We start from the raw sequence: 24,000 nt of genomic DNA, 5'->3' as shown, positions 1-24,000 counted from the left end.
AGCGGGGGAAAGGTAACAGAGAGTACCCCAAGGAGAGAGGACCAGAGAGGGGGAAAGGTAACAGAGAGTACCCCAAGGAGAGAGGACCAGAGAGGGGGAAAGGTAACAGAGAGTACCCCAAGGAGAGAGGACCAGAGACGGGGAAAGGTAACAGAGAGTACCCCAAGGAGAGACGACCAGAGAGGGGGAAAGGTAACAGAGAGTACCCCAAGGAGAGAGGACCAGAGACGGGGAAAGGTAACAGAACACCTGCTTGGTTGGGGAAGGCTAGCTGAGCTCACAGTAATACAATAACATTTTGGTTCATCAGCTGACAGACAAACTCATAACAATAGTAAATGCTGGCAAAACAGCTTTAAAAGGGCAACTCTTGGAAAAAATGCATTGAAGGGAATATTAACTGTTAAAACGGATCATGAACAACATGGTTTAGTTTGTCTGTTATTAAAATGCCACTGAGACGTATTAATAACTTTAATGAAATAAAACAAACAGGTGTATGTGTTTCCATGGGTCACATGACGAACATCTGTGTTTCCATGGGTCACATGACAAACATCTGTGTTTCCATGGGTCACATGACGAACATCTGTGTTTCCATGGGTCACATGACGAACATCTGTGTTTCCATGGGTCACATGACGAACATCTGTGTTTCCATGGCGAACATCTGTGTTTCCATGGGTCACATGACGAACATCTGTGTTTCCATGGGTCACATGACGAACATCTGTGTTTCCATGGGTCACATGACGAAAACATACACTAACGTGCAAAAGTTTGGAGTAACTTAGAAATGTCCTTGTTTTTGAAAGAAAAGCTAATTTGTTGTCCATTAAAATAACATCAAGTTGATCAGAAATAGAGCGTAAAACATTGTTAATGTTGTAAATTACTATTGTAGCTGGAAACCTAAAATACCAGCATCCCGGAGTCGCATCTTCACTGATGACGTTGAGACTGGTGTTTTGCGGGTACTATTTAATGAAGCTGCCAGTTGAGGACTTGTGAGGCGTCTGTTTCTCAAACTAGACACTCTAATGTACTTGTCCTCTTGCTCAGTTGTGCACCGGGGCCTCCCACTCCTCTTTCTATTCTGGTTAGAGCCAGTTTGCACTGTTCTGTGAAGGGAGTAGCACACAGAGTTGTACCAGATCTGCAGTTTCTTGGCAATTTCTCGCATGGATTAGCCTTCATTTCCCAGAACAAGAATAGATTGACGAGTTTCAGAAGAAAGTTATTTGTTTCTGGCCATTTTGAGCCTGAAATCGAACCAACAAATGTTTAAAAAAAATAAATAATAATAATTATATATATATACACACTTGCTTTGTCTTGGCCAGGTCACAGTTGTAAATGAGAACTTGATGTCAACTGGCCTACCTGGTTAAATAAAGATGAAAAAAAAAAAAATATATATATATATATATATATATATCATTTACAACTGTGATATATATATATGATATATACATGTGATATATATATATATATTTTTTTTTCATCTTTATTTAACCAGGTAGGCCAGTTGAGATCAAGTTCTCATTTACAACTGTGACCTGGCCAAGACAAAGCAAGCAGTGTGACAAAAACAACAGAGTTACACCTGGGATAAACAAACATACAGTCAAATAACACAATAGAAAAATCTATATTCAGTGTGTGCAAATGTACGTACTAAGATTAGGGAGGTAAGGCAATAAATAGGCCACAGTGGCGAAATAATTACAATATAGCAATTAAACAGTGGAGTGATCGATGTGCAGAAGATGAATGTGCAAGTAGAGATACTGGGGCGCAAAGGAGCAAAAAAAAAATAACAATATGGGGATGAGGTAGGTGGGTGGGCTATTTACAGATGGGCTATGTACAGGTGCAATGATCTGTAAGCTGCTCTGACAGCTGGTGCTTAAAGCTAGTGAGGGAGATATAAGACTCCAGCTTCAGTGATTTTTGCAATTAGTTCCAATCATTGGCAACAGAGAACTGGAAGGAAAGGCGGCCAAAGTAGGAGTTGGCTTTGGGGGTGACCAGTGAAATATACCTGCTGGAGCGCGTGCTACAGGTGGGTGTTGCTATGGTGACCAGTGAGCTGAGATAAGGCCGGGCTTTACCTAGCAAAGACTTATAGATGACCTGAAAGCCAGTGGGTTTGGCGACGAATATGAAGTGAGAGCCAGCCAATGAGAGTCTACAGGTCGCAGTGGTGGGTAGTATATGGGGCTTTGGTGACAAAACGGATGGCACTGTGATAGACTGCATCCAATTTGCTGAGTAGAGTGTTGGAAGCTATTTTGTAAATGACATCGCCAAAGTCAAGGATCGGTAGGATGGTCAGTTTTACGAGGGTATGATTGGCAGCATGAGTGAAGGATGCTTGTTGCGAAATAGGAAGCCGATTCTAGATTTAATTTTGGATTGGAGATGCTTAATGTGAGTCTGGAAGGAGAGTTTACAGTCTAACCAGACACCTAGGTATTTGTAGTTGTCCACATATTCTAAGTCAGAACCGTCCAGAGTAGTGATGCTGGACAGGCGGGCAGGTGTGGGCAGCGATCGTTTGAAAAGAATGCATTTAGTTTTACTTGTATTTAAGAGCAGTTGGAGGCCACGGAAGGAGTGTTGTATGGCATTGAAGCTCGTCTGGAGGGTAGTTAGCACAGTGTCCAAAGAAGGGCCAGATGTATATAGAATGGTGTCGTCTGCGTAGAGGTGGATCAGAGAATCACCAGCAGCAAGAGCGACATCATTGATGTATACAGAGAAGAGTCGGCCTGAGAATTAAACCCTGTGGCACCACCCATAGAGACTGCCAGAGGTCCGGACAACAGGCCCTCCGATTTGACACACAGAACTCTGTCTGAGAAGTAGTTGGTGAACCAGGCGAGGCAGTCATTTGAGAAGCCAAGGCTGTTGAGTCTGCCGATAAGAATGTGGTGATTGACAGAGTCGAAAGCCTTGGCCAGGTCGATGAATACGGCTGCACAGTAATGTCTTTTATCAATGGCGGTTATGATATCGTTTAGGACCTTGAGCGTGGCTGCGGTGCACCCATGACCAGCCCACAAATGCTGATGCTCCAGATACTCAACTCATCTAAAGAAGGACAGTGTAATTGCTTTTTTTAAATCAGAACAACAGTTCAGCTGTGCTAACATATTTGGAAAAATATTTTCTAATGATCAATTAGCCTTTTAAAATGATAATCTTGGATTAGCTAACACAACGTGCCATTGGAACACAGGAGTGATGGTTGCTGATAATGGGCCTCTGTACGCCTATGTAGATATTCCATAAAAAATCTGCCCGTTTCCAGCTACAATAGTCATTTACAACATTAACAATGTCTACACTGTATTTCTGATCAATTTGATGTTATTTTAATAGACAAAAGAAATTGCTTTTCTTTCAAAAACAAGGAAAATTCTAAGTGACCCCAAACTTTTGAACGGTAGTGTATGTTTCCATGGTTCCCATGATGAGACATGAGTATGTGAGTTCAGTAGCCCGTTTATTAGGTACACCAATCTAGTCAGACCCCCATTTGTCTCCAGAACAACTGGAATTCTTCGAGGCGTGGGAACGTTGCTCAATTGGTATCAAGGGACCTAATGTGTGCCAGGAAAACTTTCCCCATTACACCACCAGCTTGTAACGTTGACACCAGGCAGGATGGGGCCATGGACCCATCAGTATGATGCAACAGGAACTGGGATTCTGGTGATGGCCCGCCCCCTCTAGCCACTCCTCAGTTGTCCAGTGTTGGTGATGGCCCGCCCCCTCTAGCCACCCTCAGTAGGGCGCCCCTCTAGCCACTCCTCAGTTGTCCAGTGTTGGTGATGACACGCCCCCTCTAGCCACTCTTCAGTTGGTGATGACACGCCCCCTCTAGCCACTCCTCAGTTGGCCCGCCCCCTCTAGCCACTCCTCAGTTGTCCAGTGTTGGTGATGACACGCCCCCTCTAGCCACTCCTCAGTTGTCCAGTGTTGGTGATGACCCGCCCCCTCTAGCCACTCCTCAGTTGTCCAGTGTTGGTGAGATGCTGTCTGTTTGTGGCTCGCCTGTTAACTTGCATGATTCTTCAACCTCTCTCATCAACCAGCTGTTTTCACCCACAGGACTGTTGCTGACTGGATGTTTTTGTTTGTTGCATCGTTCTCAGTAAACCCGAGACACTGTCGTGCGTGAAACATCCCAGGAGGCCGTTTCTGAGGTACTGGAACCTGTGCGCCAGGCTCAGATCATACCAGGCTCAGATCATACCAGGCTCAGATCATACCAGGCTCAGATCATACCAGGCTCAGATCATACCAGGCTCAGATCATACCAGGCTCAGATCATACCAGGCTCAGATCATACCAGGCTCAGATCATACCAGGCTCAGATCATACCAGGCTCTGATCATACCAGGCTCAGATCATACCAGGCTCAGATCATACCAGGCTCAGATCATACCAGGCTCAGATCATACCAGGCTCAGATCATACCAGGCTCAGATCATACCAGGCTCAGATCATACCAGGCTCAGTCACTTATAGTGCATTCAGAAAGTATTCAGACCCTTTGACTTTTTCCACATTTTGTTACGTTACAGCTTTATCCTAAAATGTATCAAATCGTTTTTTTCCCCCCTCAATCTACACACAATACCTTGTTATGACATCACAATACCCCATAATGACATCACTCAGGTCACTAGTTTTATCCAGTCTAACATTCAATGGAACAGTAACTGAATGCCTTGATGCCTGCTTTATATAACAAGCCACATGCCTCCACTGTCTGTAGGAGCGAAACATTTTCACGAACAGTGTGGTGTACCTAATAAACTGGCCAATTAGTGTATATTATATTGTATCATATGCCAAGTAGCAGACGCTTTTATCCAAAGTGACTTACAGTCACGCATACATTTTAGGTATGGGGTGGTTCCACTACCCTGGTATTACAAGCACCATTCTCTACCAACTGAGTGAGCTTGACGTAATGAGGACCAGCATACCGGGCAGTGTTCACCCTCAAAGAGGGATAAAGTGGTAATCTCTTATTTGGGGGGTAATTTCAGACACTTTTTGTTCCTGTTCAATGGACTTAGAGAGTTGGCTAGGAAACTGCCATAGCAGCACGATGACATCACACACACACACCCCAGGCTGCCTGAGAGAGGGGTGTACATTAATCAAGAACCACAACAACACACATCCATCCACTACTACCAGTATATCACACACACACAGAGAAAGAGAGACCCCAGGCTGGGAATGGTGTATGGAGGCACTACTACAACACCCATAACTAATACTAGTGGTGAGGAGTGGTGTTACAGGGAGGAGGTGAGAGTCCTGGAGGAGGTGAGAGTCCTGGAGGAGGTGAGAGTCCTGGAGGAGGTGAGAGTCCTGGAGGAGGTGAGAGCCCTGGAGGAGTGGTGTTACAGGGAGGAGGTGAGAGTCCTGGAGGTGTGGTGTTACAGGGAGGAGGTGAGAGCCCTGGAGGAGTGGTGTTACAGGGAGGAGGTGAGAGTCCTGGAGGAGTGGTGTTACAGGGGAGGAGGTGAGAGCCCTGGAGGAGTGGTGTTACAGGGAGGAGGTGAGAGTCCTGGAGGAGTGGTGTTACAGGGAGGAGGTGAGAGCCCTGGAGGAGGTGAGAGTCCTGGAGGAGGTGAGAGTCCTGGAGGAGTGGTGTTACAGGGAGGAGGTGAGAGTCCTGGAGGAGTGGTGTTACAGGGAGGAGGTGAGAGCCCTGGAGGAGTGGTGTTACAGGGAGGAGGTGAGAGCCCTGGAGGAGTGGTGTTACAGGGAGGAGGTGAGAGTCCTGGAGGAGTGGTGTTACAGGGAGGAGGTGAGAGTCCTGGAGGAGTGGTGTTACAGGGAGGAGGTGAGAGTCCTGGAGGAGGTGAGAGCCCTGGAGGAGGTGGTGCCGGGGAAATAGCATCTCCCTCAACGTCAACAAAACAAAGGAGCTGTTAGTGGACGACAGGAGATGGGAGCACGCCCTCATCCACATCGACGGGGCTGCAGAGGAAAGGGGTCAAATGCTTCAAGTTTCTTGGCGTGCACATCACCAAGGATCTGAAATGGTCCATTCACACCAACAGCGCCTCTTCAACATCAGGAGCCCCTAAGACCCTCATGAACATTTACAGATGCACCACTGAGAGCATCCTGTCGGTCTGTATCACCGCCTGGTACGGCAATTACACCGCCCACAACCTTAAGGCTCTCCAGAGGGTGGTGCTGTCTGCACAACACATCACCGGGGGCTCACTGCTTGCCCTCCAGGACACCTGCAGCACTCGGTGTCACAGGAAGGCAAAGAAGATCCCCAAGGACCTCAGCCACCTGAGCCCTGGCCTGTTCACCCTGCTACCATCTAGAAGATCCCCAAGGACCTCAGCCACCTGAGCCCTGGCCTGTTCACCCTGCTACCATCTAGAAGGTGGAGCCAGGACAGGTGCATCAAAGCTGGGACAGAGAGACTGAGAAACAGCTTCTATCTCCAGGCCATCAGACTGTTAAATAGTCATCACTAGCCTGCCTCCACCCAGTACCCTGCCCTGAACCTTAGTTACTGTTACTAGCCAGCCTCCACCCAGTACCCTGCCCTGAACCTTAGTTACTGTTACTAGCCTGCCTCCACCCAGTACCCTGCCCTGAACCTTAGTTACTGTTACTAGCCTGCCTGCCTCCACCCAGTACCCTGCCCTGAACCTTAGTTACTGTTACTAGCCTGCCTCCACCCAGTACCCTGCCCTGAACCTTAGTTACTGTTATTAGCCTCCACCCAGTACCCTGCCCTGAACCTTAGTTAGTGTTACTAGCCAGCCTCCACCCAGTACCCTGCCCTGAACCTTAGTTACTGTTACTAGTCTCCACCCAGTACCCTGCCCTGAACCTTAGTTACTGTTACTAGCCTCCACCCAGTACCCTGCCCTGAACCTTAGTTACTGTTACTAGCCTCCACCCAGTACCCTGCCCTGAACCTTAGTTACGGTTACTAGCCAGCCTCCACCCAGTACCCTGCCCAGAACCTTAGTGACTGTTACTAGCCAGCCTCCACCCAGTACCCTGCCCTGAACCTTAGTTACTGTTACTAGCCTGCCTCCACCCAGTACCCTGCCCTGAACCTTAGTTACTGTTACTAGCCTCCACCCAGTACCCTGCCCTGAACCTTAGTTACTGTTACTAGCCAGCCTCCACCCAGTACCCTGCCCTGAACCTTAGTTACTGTTACTAGCCTGCCTCCACCCAGTACCCTGCCCTGAACCTTAGTTACTGTTACTAGCTACCACCCAGTACCCTGCCCTGAACCTTAGTTACTGTTACTAGCTAGCCACCCAGTACCCTGCCCTGAACCTTAGTTACTGTTACTAGCCAGCCTCCACCCAGTACCCTGCCCTGAACCTTAGTTACTGTTACTAGCCTACCTCCACCCAGTACCCTGCCCTGAACCTTAGTTACTGTTACTAGCCAGCCTCCACCCAGTACCCTGCCCTGAACCTTAGTTACTGTTACTAGCCTCCACCCAGTACCCTGCCCTGAACCTTAGTCACTGTTACTAGCCGGCCTCCACCCAGTACCCTGCCCTGAACCTTAGTTACTGTTACTAGCCGTCTCCACCCAGTACCCTGCCCTGAACCTTAGTTACTGTTACTAGCTGGCCTCCACCCAGTACCCTGCCCTGAACCTTAGTTACTGTTACTAGCTGGCCTCCACCCAGTACCCTGCCCTGAACCTTAGTCACTGTTACTAGCCTCCACCCAGTACCCTGCCCTGAACCTTAGTTACTGTTACTAGCCTCCACACAGTACCCTGCCCTGAACCTTAGTTACTATTACTAGCCTGCCTCCACCCAGTACCCTGCCCTGAACCTTAGTTACTGTTACTAGCCGGCCTCCACCCAGTACCCTGCCCTGAACCTTAGTTACTGTTACTAGCCGGCCCCCACCCAGTACCCTGCCCTGAACCTTAGTTACTGTTACTAGCCAGCCCCCACCCAGTACCCTGCCCTGAACCTTAGTTACTGTTACTAGCCTCCACCCAGTACCCTGCCCTGAACCTTAGTCACTGTTACTAGCCAGCCTCCACCCAGTACCCTGCCCTGAACCTTAGTTACTGTTACTAGCCAGCCTCCACCCAGTACCCTGCCCTGAACCTTAGTGACTGTTACTAGCCAGCCTCCACCCAGTACCCTGCCCTGAACCTTAGTTACTGTTACTAGCCTCCACCCAGTACCCTGCCCTGAACCTTAGTTACTGTTACTAGCCTGCCTCCACCCAGTACCCTGCCCTGAACATTAGTTACTGTTACTAGCCAGCCTCCACCCAGTACCCTGCCCTGAACCTTAGTTACTGTTACTAGCCAGCCTCCACCCAGTACCCTGCCCTGAACCTTAGTTACTGTTACTAGCCTGCCTCCACCCAGTACCCTGCCCTGAACCTTAGTTACTGTTACTAGCCTGCCTCCACCCAGTACCCTGCCCTGAACCTTAGTTACTGTTACTAGCCTCCACCCAGTACCCTGCCCTGAACCTTAGTTACTGTTACTAGCCTCCACCCAGTACCCTGCCCTGAACCTTAGTTACTGTTACTAGCCTCCACCTGGTTACTCAACCCTGTACCTTAGAGGCTGCTGCTCTATATACATAGACATGGAATCACTGGTCACTTTAATAATGGAACACTAGTCACTTTAATAACCTTTACATACCGTGTTACCCACTTCAAATGTATATACTGTATTCTAGTCCTGGTTCATCCTATATAACTACTGCTGTCCACTTCATATGTATATACTGTATTCTAGTCCTGGTTCATCCCATATAACTACTGCTGTCCACTTCATATGTATATACTGTATTCTAGTCCTGGTTCATCCCATATAACTACTGCTGTCCACTTCATATGTATATACTGTATTCTAGTCATGGTTCATCCAATATATACACAATCACCGGCCAGTATATTAGGTATATAGGAAAATGGATCTCTCCTACAGACAGTGAGTCGTAGTTTGCTGTATAAAGCAGTAAGGCGTTGGGAAATTCAGTTACTCTTCCATTGAACATTAGGATGTGTAAAACTAGTGACCTAAAGGACTTTGAGCGTGGTATGATCATCAGTGCCAGGCATGGCGGATCCAGTACTTCAGACTCAGTACTAGATGGGTGAATCTAATACACTGGCCAGTGAGTGTATATGTATACACTACATGACCAAAAGTATGTGGACACCTGCTCGGCTATAACAGCCTCCACTCTTCTGGGAAGGCTTTCCACTAGATGTTGGGAACATTGCTGCGGGGGAATTGCTTCCATTCAGCCACAAGAGCATGAGTGAGGTCGGGCACTGATGCTGGGCGATTAGGCCTGGCTCGCAGTTGGAGTTTCAATTAATACTAAAGGTGTATAGTACCTGTAGTTCCTGTGTCTTCTTGGCCCCTTCCTGTTTGAAGGTGTTGGGTTAGGGTTTAGGGTTTAGGGGTCAGGGGTTAGGGGTCAGGTACCTGTATTTCCTGTGTCTTCTTGGCCGCTTCCTGTTTGAAGGTGTTGGGTTAGGGTTTAGGGGTCAGGGGTTAGGGGTCAGGTACCTGTATTTCCTGTGTCTTCTTGGCCCCTTCCTGTTTGAAGGTGTTGGGTTAGGGTTTAGGGTTTAGGGGTCAGGGGTTAGGGGTCAGGTACCTGTATTTCCTGTGTCTTCTTGGCCGCTTCCTGTTTGATGGTGCTGATCATGCTCTCCTTCATCTCAACCAGGACGGTGAATAACGTGTCAAACTCCTCCTCCAGGTCTGACACTGCTTGTGGGGAGTTCACCTGTGAAAATGACACACACACACACACACACACACACACAACACACACACACACATATATATATATTGATTATCCTCTGAACCCAGAACCATATCTCTGCGTCACAAGAGTCTATAGATTGATTAACATGGCATATTTGGTAAATAGAAATTACTGTACAAGATTGTAATACCAAGATTATTATGTAAATTATTGCTGTGTGTTACGTTTAATGTAATTGACTGAGTGTTATACACATCCATCCATCCATCCATCCTACCTGGACACCAGCCAGAGAGTGACTAAGTGTTTCCATGAAGTTATGGAGCTCCTCATTTTTATTGGCCAATGTGGTTATTATTCTTTGTAAGGCCTCCTGCAACACAGAACATAAAAATATATATATATTTTTTTAATAATATATGTAATTTATATAGCGCTGTTCATTACACAGGAATGGCAAAGCTCTACGTAGAATATAGGGGGTGTTTCTCAAAATTAATAGCTATCCAGCTAGTTAAAACAGGCAGAAATGACCTAAATATAATGTTATGCAAGGTAGATGTAAATTCATCGTGGGTAGCTAGCTAGCTAAAAATGATTTGTGGCTATCTGGCTAGCTAACAGTAGTAGCTAGCCAGTTAGCTCTACTGACTTGCTATCTACGCACACGACAGTGGGTAAACATTCCAAAATTAACACAGTATGTATTAATCAACGTATCATGATTAGGGCTTTTATGGTGACCGTATTACCGCCAAACCGGCAGTCACGACCTCACAGTAACTAGGTTTCTCCCAGCTCTGATGATGCTGATGGTCATTAGTAGCCTACCAAACTAGCTGACTGCCTGGTACTCAGCGCTCTATTGTCCCTCTGATCACTCTGAATCTAATCAAACTTTTTACGAGAGCCCATGAGCTCATGTTGTGCAACATTTCTATAGGCTATGCAATTGAGTGAGAAAAAACAGAGTGATGGCCTCTATTAAAAAGAGGAGGATCCCATCAGCTTTCTATAGGCTAGGCCTTTCCTAATATTAAGCAAATTGTTTCTCTTTACAACAGGAGTATAGCCTAGCTGGCTGGCATGAAAATGAACCAAGGGAAAAGCGTCCTCCATTCACTATTTAAGACATATAATAATGATAATGGTCCATTCCAAATCCAAACTAAATTTCACACATATACAGCGCATTTGGACAGTATTCCGACCCCTTGACTTTTTCTACATTTTACAGCCTTATTCTAAAATGGATTAAAAAAAATGTAGTCCTCATTAATCTAAAACACAATACCCCTTAATGACAAAGTGAAAACAGGTTTTTAGGATTTTTTTAGCATTTATAAAAATAAAGAAAACAGAAATACCTTATTTACATAAGTATTCAGACTCGTTGCTATGAGACTCGAAATTGAGCTCAGGTGCATCCTGTTTCCATTGATCATCCTTTTGATGCTTCTACAATTTGATTGGAGTCCACCTGTGGTAAATTCAATTGATTGGACATGATTTGGAAAGGTACACACCTGTCTATGTAAGGTTCCACAGTTGACATTGCATGTCAGAGCAAAAACAGTCATGAGGTCGAAGGAATTGTCCGTAGAGCTCCGAGACAGGATTGTGTCGAGGCACAGATCTGGGGAAGGGTACCAAAACATTTCTGCAGCATTGAAGGTCCCCAAGAACACAGTGGCCTCCATCATTCTTAAATGGAAGAAGTTTGGAACCACCAAGACTCTTCCTAGAGCTGGCCTCACGACCAAACTGAGCAATCGGGGGAGAAGGGCCTTGGTCCGGGAGGTGACCAAGAACCCAATGTGGCGATTGGAGAACCTTCCAGAAGGACAACCACCTCTGTACCACTCCTCCAAATCAGGCATTTATGATAGAATAGCCAAATGGAATCCACTCCTCTGTAAAAAGGCACATGACAGCCTGCTTGGAGTTTGCCAAAAGGCACCTAAAGACTCTCAGACCATGAGAAATAAGATTCTCTGGTCTGATGATACCAAAATTGAACTATTTGGCCTGAATGCCAAGTGTCACGTCTGGAGGAAACCTGGCACCATCTCTACGGTGAAGCATAGTGGTGGCAGCATCATGCTATGGGGATGTTTTTCAGCGGCAGGGACTGGGAGAGTAATAAGGATCAAGGCAAAGATGAACGAAGCAAAGTACAGAGAGAGCCTTGATGAAAACCTGCTCCAGAGCGCTCAGGACCTCGGACTGGGGCGAAGGTTCACCTTCCAGCAGGACAACGACCCTAAGCACACAGCCAAGACAACGCAGGAGTGGCTTCGGGACAAGTCTCTGAATGTCCTTGAGTGGCCCAGCCAGAGCACGAACTTGAACCTGATTGAACATCTCTGGAGAGACCTGAAAATAGCTGTGCAGCAACGCTCTCCATACAACCTGACAGAGCTTGAGAGGATCTGCAGAGAAAAATGGGAGAAACTCCCCAAATACAGGTGTATCAAGCTTGTAGCGTCATACCCAAGAAGACTCGAGGCTGTAATCACTGCCAAAGGTGCTTCAACAAAGTACTGAGTAAAGGGTCTGAATACTTATGTAAATGAATTATTTCAGTGTTTTATTTTTAATACATTTGAATACATTTCTAAAAATCTGTTTTTATTTTGTCATTATGGGGTATTGTGATGTCATTATGGGGTATTGTGATGTCATTATGGGGTATTGTGATGTCATTATGGGGTATTGTGATGTCATTACGGGGTATTGTGTGTAGATGGATGAGGACATTTTAGAATAAGGCTGTTACGTGACAAAATATGTAGAAAGTCAAGGGGTCTGAATACTTTCCGAATACACTGTATTATGTAGTATATATAAAGACAAGATTAAATCAAGAATAGTGTGATGGATGACAAGATTAGCCTATCACTTGTGAATGATGCGCAGCTTGCCTTTTTTTGGGACTTTTTCAAATCATAGTCCCACACCTCATGTTTAGTCAGTTAAGAACAAATTCTTATTTACAATGACGGCCTACCAAAAGGCAAAAGGCCTCCTGCTGGGATTAAAAATTAAAAATATAGGACAAAACACACATCACAACAAGAGAGACAACACAACACTACATAAAGAGAGACCTAAGACAACAACATAGCATGGCAGCAACACATGACAACACAACATGACAACAACATGGTAGCAACACAAAATAATAAAAAAAAAATGGTACAAACATTATTGGGCACAGACAACAGCACAAAGGGCAAGAAGGTAGAGACAAATCAGCCACAACTGTCAGTAAGAGTGTCCATGATGGAGTCTTTGAATGAAGAGATTGAGATAAAACTGTCCAGTTTGAGTGTTTGTTGCAGCTCGTTCCAGTTGCTAGCTGAAGCGAACTGAAAAGAGGAGCGACCCAGGGATGGGATGTGTGTGCTTTGGGGTCCTTTAACAAAATGTGACTGGCAGAACGGGCGTTGTATGTGGAGGATGAGGGCTGCAGTAGATATCTCAGATAGGGGGGAGTGAGGCCTAAGAGGGTTTTATAATTTTTTTATTTTAACTAGGCAAGTCAGTTAAGAACAAATTGTTATTTACAATGATGGCCTAGGAACAGTGGGTTAACTGCCCAACCAGTGGCTCTTGCGACGGGTAAACAGAGATGACCAGTTTACAGAGGAGTATAGAGTGCAGCGATGTGTCCTATAAGGAGCATTAGTGGCAAATCTGATTGCCGAATGGTAAAGAACATCTAGCAGCTCGAGAGCACCCTTACCTGCCGATCTATAAATTACATCTCCGTAATCTAGCATGGGCAGGATGGTCATCTGAATCAGGGTTAGTTTGTCAGCTGGGGGTGAAAGAGGAGCGATTACGATAGAGGAAGAAACCAAGTCTAGATTTAACTTTAGCCTGCAGCTTTGATATGTGCTGAGAGAAGGACAGTGTACAGTCTAGCCATACTCCCAAGTACTTGTATGAGGTGACTACCTCAAGCTCTAAACCCTCAGAGGTAGTAATCACACCAGTGGGAGATGGGCATTCTTCTTACCAAACCACATGACCTTTGTTTTGGAGGTGTTCAGAACAAGGTTAAGGGCAGAGAAAGCTTGTTGGACACCAGGAAAGCTTTGTTGTAGAGCATTTAACACAATATCCGGGTAGGGGCCAGCTGAGTATAAGACTGTATCATCTGCATATAAATGGATGAGAGAGTTTCCTACTGCCTGAGCTATGTTGTTGATGTAAATTAGCCTAGCCCATAGTCCTATATGTTTAATAAGGTTAGTAGTCCAAAGTCCTAATATGTTTAATAAGGTTAGTAGTCCATAGTCCTATATGTTTAATAAGGTTAGTATCAGACCTCATGTAGCCTAGCCCATAGTCCTATATGTTTAATAAGGTTAGTAGTCCATAGTCCTATATGTTTAAAAAGGTTAGTAGCCCATAGTCCTATATGTTTTAATAAGGTTAGTAGTCCATAGCCCTATATGTTTTAATAAGGTTAGTAGCCCATAGTCCTATATGTTTTAATAAGGTTAGTAGCCCATAGTCCTATATGTTTTAATAAGGTTAGTAGTCCATAGTCCTAATATGTTTTAATAAGGTTAGTATCACCCCTCATGTATCGTAGCCCATAGTCCTATATGTTTTAATAAGGTTAGTATCACCCCTCATGTATCCTAGCCCATAGTCCTATATGTTTTAATAAGGTTAGTAGCCCATAGTCCTATATGTTTTAATAAGGTTAGTAGCCCATAGTCCTAATATGTTTAATAAGGTTAGTAGTCCAAAGTCCTAATATGTGTAATAACGTTAGTAGTCCATAGTCCTATATGTTTAATAAGGTTAGTAGCCCATAGTCCTATATGTTTTAATAAGGTTAGTAGCCCATAGTCCTATATGTTTAATAAGGTTAGTAGCCCATAGTCCTATATGTTTTAATAAGGTTAGTAACCCTCATGTATCCTAGCCCATAGTCCTATATGTTTTAATAAGGTTAGTATCACCCCTCATGTATCCTAGCCCATAGTCCTATATGTTTTAATAAGGTTAGTAGCCCATAGTCCTATATGTTTTAATAAGGTTAGTAGCCCATAGTCCTAATATGTTTAATAAGGTTAGTAGTCCAAAGTCCTAATATGTGTAATAACGTTAGTAGTGCATAGTCCTATATGTTTAATAAGGTTAGTATCAGACCTCATGTAGCCTAGCCCATAGTCCTATATGTTTAATAAGGTTAGTAGTCCATAGTCCTATATGTTTAATAAGGTTAGTAACAGACCTCATGTAGCCTAGCCCATAGTCCTATATGTTTTAATAAGGTTAGTAGCCCATAGCCCTATATGTTTTAATAAGGTTAGTAACCCATAGTCCTATATGTTTTAATAAGGTTAGTATCCCATAGTCCTATAAGTTTAATAAGGTTAGTACTCCATAGTCCTATATGTTTAATAAGGTTAGTAGCCCATAGTCCTATATGTTTTAATAAGGTTAGTATCACCCCTCATGTATCCTAGCCCATAGTCCTATATGTTTTAGTAAGGTTAGTACCAGTTGAACAGTGACTCCTCGACACAGTGGGTGCTAAGAAGCGACCTTTGCCTCCCGAGCACATTGGGGAGTTGCAGCAATGAGACAAGAGCGAAAGTAGGACAATAAAGGCAGTAAAAATTTAATAAATTATAATATTCAGCTCAAGGGCACAACGGCCACTGGCCGCAAAAAAGGTCCTCGATTTCTTTTAGGGGGGCATTACGGCCAAACAAAGAGGATGTCGCACGGGAAATGTAAGGCTTATTATCAAGTGCTTGTCAAATTGTGAATGAGTGACTGATGAAGTGTGTACAGCCTGCACAAAAAAAAACAAAGCAGAGATCATGTCTTTCAAAATACGTTTTTTCCAAATCATCATTAGACTCGCATCATGCAGCCTTAGAATGTATTAAACATCAACACATATAGCCCAACGTTTATAGAACAACTAAAGTTGAATAAATTACTCTAAATGAAGCATGTAGGAGGACCTGTTTCTCTATTAACCGCTTAACACAGAATAGCAACATGTTCACACTTCCTCAAATCACTTGGAGAAAATATCCTTTCTATTGTATTCAGCTTTGTTCAATTTTATTATTTATACTATAATATAATACCTTGGAATTCTAAGCAAATCTTGTCTGCTAAATGAACTAGTGTAGTCCACAGCCATATGGCACAGCCACATCAGGACCTGCTAAATGAACTAGTGTAGCCCACAGCCATATGGCACAGCCACATCAGGACCTGCTAAATGAACTAGTGTAGCCCACAGCCATATGGCACAGCCACATCAGGACCTGCTAAATGAACTAGTGTAGTCTACAGCCATATGGCACACATCGACCTGCTAAATGAACTAGTGTAGCCTACAGCCATATGGACCTGATCAGGACCTAACATAAGGACAATTCAGAGGATGCTATTCTGTTCTTCTGAAATAGACTACATTTTCTTCTTAACATGTTTCTTTAGACTTGTCTAAAATAAATAATGGATTTATTGTGAAGGTGGAGGCTACATTAAATGGATTTATTCGACTTTTTAAAATGTAGATGTCCAAGAGGTCTGCATCAGTGGTTTGTAAGCTATGTGTGGAAGCCAGGAGATGCTAAATGTGTTTATGTTAATTAACGGCTAATTACCGTGAGACCGGCCAGTTATTCGCTTAACAATCAACGGCTGACTAAATGTAGAAGTGTCAGTCAGAATCCACATAGAGAAGTAGTCCAACCATCAGTTTACCAGACTACTGTGATTCAACACACAACTACTAAACGTATTATCATGTACCAAGTATAACACCTAGGTCTAGACCCCCTCGTTCACGGTTTTGTCCATATAGATTAAAGAACCAAAATGGCCTCTCAGTTTGAGATTTAGAGTGAGAGACAGAGACAATGTATGAGACAATCTCTACTATGGCAGGCAGCTTCAGGCTTTTCCAGACAGACTGCCATTTTCAGGATCAACCACACCTGGTAATGACTCCAGTGCCACTACTGATCTAAACCGTCTCGGTGCTGTGTGTGTGTAGAGCACTAAACCGTCTCGGTGCTGTGTGTTCAGAGCACTAAACCGTCTCGGTGCTGTGTGTGTTCAGAGCACTAAACCGTCTCGGTGCTGTGTGTTCAGAGAAACTAAACCGTCTCGGTGCTGTGTGTTCAGAGCGCTAAACTGTCTGAGTCATATTCAGTAGCTCACATCATTCACAATCACCTAAAAGCCCATCTCCCTAAAGGCTGGTTGTGAATGGCCTACATAATAGGCCTGAAACTGGCACCAACACTGAATCTGGCACCAACACAGTGCCTGTCTCTATATATAGGGAATAGGGTTCCATAGGGCTCTGGTCTAAAGTAGTGCACTATATAGGGAATAGGGTTCTATAGGGCTCTGGTCTAAAGTAGTGCACTATATAGGGAATAGGGTTCCATAGGGCTCTGGTCTAAAGTAGTGCACTATATAGGGAATAGGGTTCCATAGGGCTCTGGTCTAAAGTAGTGCACTATATAGGGAATAGGCTTCCATATGGCTCTGGTCTAAAGTAGTGCACTATATCGGGAATAGGCTTCCATAGGGCTCTGGTCTAAAGTAGTTTCCACATCTAGTGGAAAGCCTTCCCAGAAGAGTGGAGGCTGTTATAGCAGCAATGTTCCAACATCTAGTGGAAAGCCTTCCCAGAAGAGTGGAGGCTGTTATAGCAGCAATGTTCCAACATCTAGTGGAAAGCCTTCCCAGAAGAGTGGAGGCTGTTATAGCAGCAAAGGGGGACCAACTCCATATTAATGCCCATGATTATGGAATGAGATGTTGGACGAGCAGCTGTCCACATACAGTACATGACCAAAACTATCTACAATCCAAATGGTTTAATACCACAATATAAAAAAATTACTATGTACATGTGTGTAGTGTGTGTGTGCGCCTGTGTGTGTATGTAGTGTGTGTGTGCGGCTGTGTGTGTGTGTCTTCACAATCTGCGTTGTTCCATAAGGTGTAGTTTTCTGTTTTTTTGTAATTTTATTTTACTACTTGCTTGAGTTACTTGATGTGGAATAGAGTTCCATGTAGTCAAGGCTCTATGTAGTACTGTGCGTTTCCCCAGAGTCTGTTCTGGACTCGAGGACTGTAAAGAGACCCCCTAGTGGCTTGTCATGCGAGGGGGGTAATACATGGGTGTCTGAGCTGTGCACTAGCCGTTTAAACACAGACAGCTCGGTGCTTTCAACATGTCAATACCTCTCACAAAAAGACATGTAGTGATGCAGTCAAATCTCTCCTCTTACTTTGAGCCAAGAGAGATTAGCATGAACTCTGCATGTCAACACAAGCAGACAAAAGACCCAACACCAGCTAATTCTCTTCATTAGGAGACCCGTCACCCTCCTCTGTCAATTGAATTAGTGTACAGTGTCAATATTGCCTACAGTATTGACTACAGTACAGCCTACACAGTAAGTGAGAGGACCGCGATGGAAATAGAGATGGAGGCTTTGTTGACATTGTTTCCGATGCGGGACAGACAAACAGCAAGGTTTATTCAACCCATCACTGTTGGAAATCAAATACCAAGCTAGAAGAAATAGATTGTTAAAATGTCTTATTGCTTATTGACATTGGTCGCATGTTGTGTTTGTTTGTTAGCTCAGGGTTAACAAATGCTGTGTGTGACCAGTCTATCCTGGGGCTAAGAACAACACAGTGGGAAAAGGCCTATTGTGGTCTGTCCTCAAGTCATTTGAAAATGTCTTGCTCTCTGTTCGTTAGTGACGTATGTTGTAGTGTACATGATGCTTGCTGACCTATATGTTGTACACTAAAGTATCAAAATCACCAATTTACTGGAGATTTGGTAAAGGTTTGTACTACAGTAGTTCCAATTTAATACCATCAAGATGGATTTGATTTGGATTGATATTTGAATGTGCATCAGGTAACATTTTCTAAAAAAAAAAACTAAATACCAGGCTATACAACACACACCTAAATACCAGGCTATACAACACACACCTCAATACCAGGCTATACAACACACACCTAAATACCAGGCTATACATCAAACAGAAAATACCTAAATACCAGGCTATACATCACACACCTAAATACCAGGCTATACATCACACACCTCAATACCAGGCTATACATCACACACCTCAATACCAGGCTATACATCACACACCTAAATACCAGGCTATACATCACACACCTCAATACCAGGCTATACAACACACACCTCAATACCAGGCTATACAACACACACCTCAATACCAGGCTATACAACACACACCTAAATACCAGGCTATACATCACACACCTAAATACCAGGCTATACAACACACACCTCAATACCAGGCTATACATCACACACCTCAATACCAGGCTATACATCACACACCTCAATACCAGGCTATACATCACACACCTCAATACCAGGCTATACATCACACACCTCAATACCAGGCTATACATCACACACCTCAATACCAGGCTATACATCACACACCTCAATACCAGGCTATACATCACACACCTCAATACCAGGCTATACATCACACACCTCAATACCAGGCTATACAACACACACCTCAATACCAGGCTATACATCACACACCTCAATACCAGGCTATACAACACACACCTCAATACCAGGCTATACATCACACACCTAAATACCAGGCTATACAACAAACACCTAAATACCAGGCTATACAACACACACCTAAATACCAGGCTATACAACACACACCTAAATACCAGGCTATACATCAAACAGAAAATACCTAAATACCAGGCTATACATCAAACAGAAAATACCTAAATACCAGGCTATACATCAAACAGAAAATACCTAAATACCAGGCTATACATCAAACAGAAAATACCTCAATACCAGGCTATACATCAAACAGAAAATACCTCAATACCAGGCTATACAACACACACCTCAATACCAGGCTATACATCACACACCTCAATACCAGGCTATACATCACACACCTAAATACCAGGCTATACAACACACACCTAAATACCAGGCTATACATCACACACCTCAATACCAGGCTATACATCACACACCTCAATACCAGGCTATACATCACACACCTCAATACCAGGCTATACAACACACACCTCAATACCAGGCTATACAACACACACCTCAATACCAGGCTATACATCACACACCTCAATACCAGGCTATACAACACACACCTCAATACCAGGCTAATCAACAAACACCTAAATACCAGGCTATACAACACACACCTCAATACCAGGCTATACATCACACACCTAAATACCAGGCTATACAACACACACCTAAATACCAGGCTATACAACACACACCTAAATACCAGGCTATACATCAAACAGAAAATACCTAAATACCAGGCTATACATCAAACAGAAAATACCTCAATACCAGGCTATACATCAAACAGAAAATACCTCAATACCAGGCTATACATCAAACAGAAAATACCTCAATACCAGGCTATACATCACACACCTCAATACCAGGCTATACATCACACACCTCAATACCAGGCTATACATCACACACCTCAATACCAGGCTATACATCACACACCTAAATACCAGGCTATACAACACACACCTAAATACCAGGCTATACAACACACACCTAAATACCAGGCTATACATCACACACCTCAATACCAGGCTATACATCACACACCTCAATACCAGGCTATACAACACACACCTCAATACCAGGCTATACATCACACACCTAAATACCAGGCTATACATCACACACCTCAATACCAGGCTATACATCACACACCTCAATACCAGGCTATACAACACACACCTCAATACCAGGCTATACATCACACACCTCAATACCAGGCTATACATCAAACAGAAAATACCTCAATACCAGGCTATACATCAAACAGAAAATACCTCAATACCAGGCTATACATCACACACCTAAATACCAGGCTATACAACACACACCTCAATACCAGGCTATACATCACACAGGACAAACAGAAATCATAGATAAAATAATCCACTTATTCCAAGGAGCCATTTCCCCAGTTCAGTTTCCACATCCAACTACAGTAATACCAGATATCCACTGTACAATAAGATATACAATATACACTGAGTGTACAAAACATTAGGAACACCTCACTTGTTAAATCCACTTCAATCAGTGTAGATGAAGGGGAGGAGGCAGACAGGTTAAAAGAAGGATTTTTAAGCCTTGAGAAAATGGAGACATGGATTGTGTATGGTGTGTCATTCAGAGGGTGAAAGGGCAGCACAAAAGATTGAGGTGCCTTTGAACGGGGTATGGTAGTAGGTGCCAGGTGCACCGGTTTGAGTGTGTCAAGATCTGCAACGTTGCTGAGTGACCATGCTACTGAGCAACACAACATGATTAGGCAGATTGGAGGATTGGCCTTCACTTCTATTTAAAGCTGCTGCATGACACCACAGACTGATGATAATCTTAATGCGCGCATTAGATCGGCTAACCCTACAAAATGTTTTCTGACCTACTACATAGACCCCCATCCACTGGTCCCTAACTCCTAGGCACTACGTAGATGTGAGAGGATTTGACCGTTTGAACAGCACAGTAAGACCTTCAGGCTGGGTTTCTGTACAGCACTTTGAGATATCAGCTGATGAAAGAAGGGCTTTATAAATACATTAGATTCTCTGTACCTTCTAAAAAGGACTGGTGTAATGTTGACCTTAGACTACCCATCCAACCGATAGATAACCCCATGCTAATTGACAACAACTAACTCAGATGAACATGGAGGTTACATAACAATGCTGTAGCAGAAGCTTGTAGGCCTACACATAACAGCAGTGTTACAGCAGTAGCTTGTAGGCCTACACATAACAGCAGTGTTACAGCAGTAGCTTGTAGGCCTACACATAACAGCAGTGTTACAGCAGTAGCTTGTAGGCCTACACATAACAGCAGTGTTACAGCAGTAGCTTATAGGCCTACACATAACAGCAGTGTTACAGCAGTAGCTTGTAGGCCTACACATAACAGCAGTGTTACAGCAGTAGCTTATAGGCCTACACATAACAGCAGTGTTACAGCAGTAGCTTGTAGGCCTACACATAACAGCAGTGTTACAGCAGTAGCTTGTAGGCCTACACATAACAGCAGTGTTACAGCAGAAGCTTGTAGGCCTACACATAACAGCAGTGTTACAGCAGTAGCTTGTAGGCCTACACATAACAGCAGTGTTACAGCAGTAGCTTGTAGGCCTACACATAACAGCAGTGTTACAGCAGTAGCTTGTAGGCCTACACATAACAGCAGTGTTACAGCAGTAGCTTATAGGCCTACACATAACAGCAGTGTTACAGCAGTAGCTTGTAGGCCTACACATAACAGCAGTGTTACAGCAGAAGCTTGTAGGCCTACACATAACAGCAGTGTTACAGCAGTAGCTTGTAGGCCTACACATAACAGCAGTGTTACAGCAGTAGCTTGTAGGCCTACACATAACAGCAGTGTTACAGCAGTAGCTTGTAGGCCTACACATAACAGCAGTGTTACAGCAGTAGCTTGTAGGCCTACACATAACAGCAGTAGCAGATACACGTCAGCTACAAAAGGCGTGGGGTTTAACAGGATTTAAAGCTACTCTCAACAAGCTATTTCACAGTAGAGATACACAGCAAAACCCTCTGTGGACATTCCCCAGGGCTGTGTCTGGTACGGCAACATATTTATTCCATATATAGATGCACGGTTTTTGACCTGAACCCATAGTAGTTGTAGGAATTCTCCCCAACCCCCCCCCAAAAAAAATGGTGATGTTTTCCTAAATTGAGAAAAATAAAAATGTAGTGGAAAAACAACATGGAATAAGTTATGGAGGTCCTTTGAGGAAGGATGTTTGACGTGTAAGCCTAATTGGCTCTAAAAAAAAAAGAGCAGGTTCTGCAGTACTCAGAAACAGTCTATTAGTCATTTTATGTTGTGAATAGAAATACTATTCATTCGAGATGTGGTTACTACCAGTCAGTAAGTAGTGGACTGGATACTGTAACCACAGCAAAGTCCCTCTGCCTAGGAAACACATGTCAACTCAATGCTGGCCTCAAGCCTGTATCTATTTCAGTAGCATTCTGTTCAACCCAATGGATACTCCACTGTAAAACACTGTTTAGGAGTGATGTCAAAACGTAGGACCCTAAATGACAAAGCTCAAACATGGTCAATTGGTTTTAAAAGTCAAGTGAAAGGTGGTTTGATTCAATTATTATTATTTTTTAAATCTGAAACTAAAATGAATTTCCAGGTGCGTGGCTGTATGAAGTTCCTTTACTGGACACTACTCTCTAGCACTTAACAAAAACAAAACATCGATGAACGACTAACTCAAACCCCAGCCAAATCGAACTGTAATGGTTTCTATTGGATATTGACAATGATTTTTTTTTTTAAATAAATAATACAAAATGGATTAATGTTGTAAAGTCAGAATATGATTGCAAATATACTGTCTGTCTGCTTTCCTGTCTGTCTGAGGTGCTGGCTCACAACTAGTGCTGCTGTGCCTTTCAGAATGATGTCACATCTCTCCTCTCTGACCGAGGGTTATAATAGACCTGTACCACTGGTGTGACCTCCCTCTCTCTCTCTCTCCCTCTCTCTCTCCCTCTCCTCTCTGACCGAGGGTTATAATAGACCTGTACCACTGGTGTGACCTCCCTCTCTCTCTCTCTCCCTCTCTCTCTCCCTCTCCTCTCTGACCGAGGGTTATAATAGACCTGTACCACTGGTGTGACCTCTCTCTCTCTCTCTCTGACTGTGTAATAGACTTAGAAGAAGCTTAGATTGACAGCACGTGCTAAAGGCTATACTCTCTTTTTCATGTACATCTTTCCTTCTTTCCTCCCTTTTTTTTCCGGTAGAAAGGAGAGGTAGCCATACAGGTCATTTCCTGTGTGATAGTGACACCCTATAGTAATGCTGATAACAAACAGGAAACAAAGAGAAAACGATAAGATTATCCTGTTGCTATAGGCCCTTGACAACAGACTTAAAAGCAATGCGTCTGACATTTCATAACAAATAATGTTTATTTTTTTCAGGATTACTGCAAAAAAATATTGTAATATTCTGAGATGCATGACAAGCTCATGACAAGTCGTGTAAACACAAATATTGACTTTATAATGCT

General features: G+C 43.8%; 1 protein-coding gene across 5 annotated transcripts in view; it reads right to left on the bottom strand.

Moving 5' to 3' along the window:
- LOC106568556 (FSD1-like protein) overlaps positions 1-24,000 on the bottom strand; it is a 125,836-nt gene that overhangs the window by 100,597 nt on the left and 1,239 nt on the right. For all 5 annotated transcript variants that reach the window (XM_045692678.1, XM_045692675.1, XM_045692674.1 and 2 more), the window contains exons 2-3: positions 10,068-10,163; positions 9,677-9,808 (exon numbers count right to left, since the gene is read on the bottom strand). In XM_045692678.1, the coding sequence (XP_045548634.1) occupies positions 9,677-9,808; positions 10,068-10,103 (168 nt within the window). In that variant the 5' untranslated portion in view covers positions 10,104-10,163. The remainder of the gene's footprint in view (positions 1-9,676; positions 9,809-10,067; positions 10,164-24,000) is intronic.

This window comes from Salmo salar, chromosome ssa13, assembly GCF_905237065.1.
Source record: "Salmo salar chromosome ssa13, Ssal_v3.1, whole genome shotgun sequence".
Classification (NCBI taxonomy): domain Eukaryota; kingdom Metazoa; phylum Chordata; class Actinopteri; order Salmoniformes; family Salmonidae; genus Salmo; species Salmo salar.
Note: the sequence above shows the minus strand (reverse complement) of the source record. Positions and strands in the feature narration are given on the sequence as shown.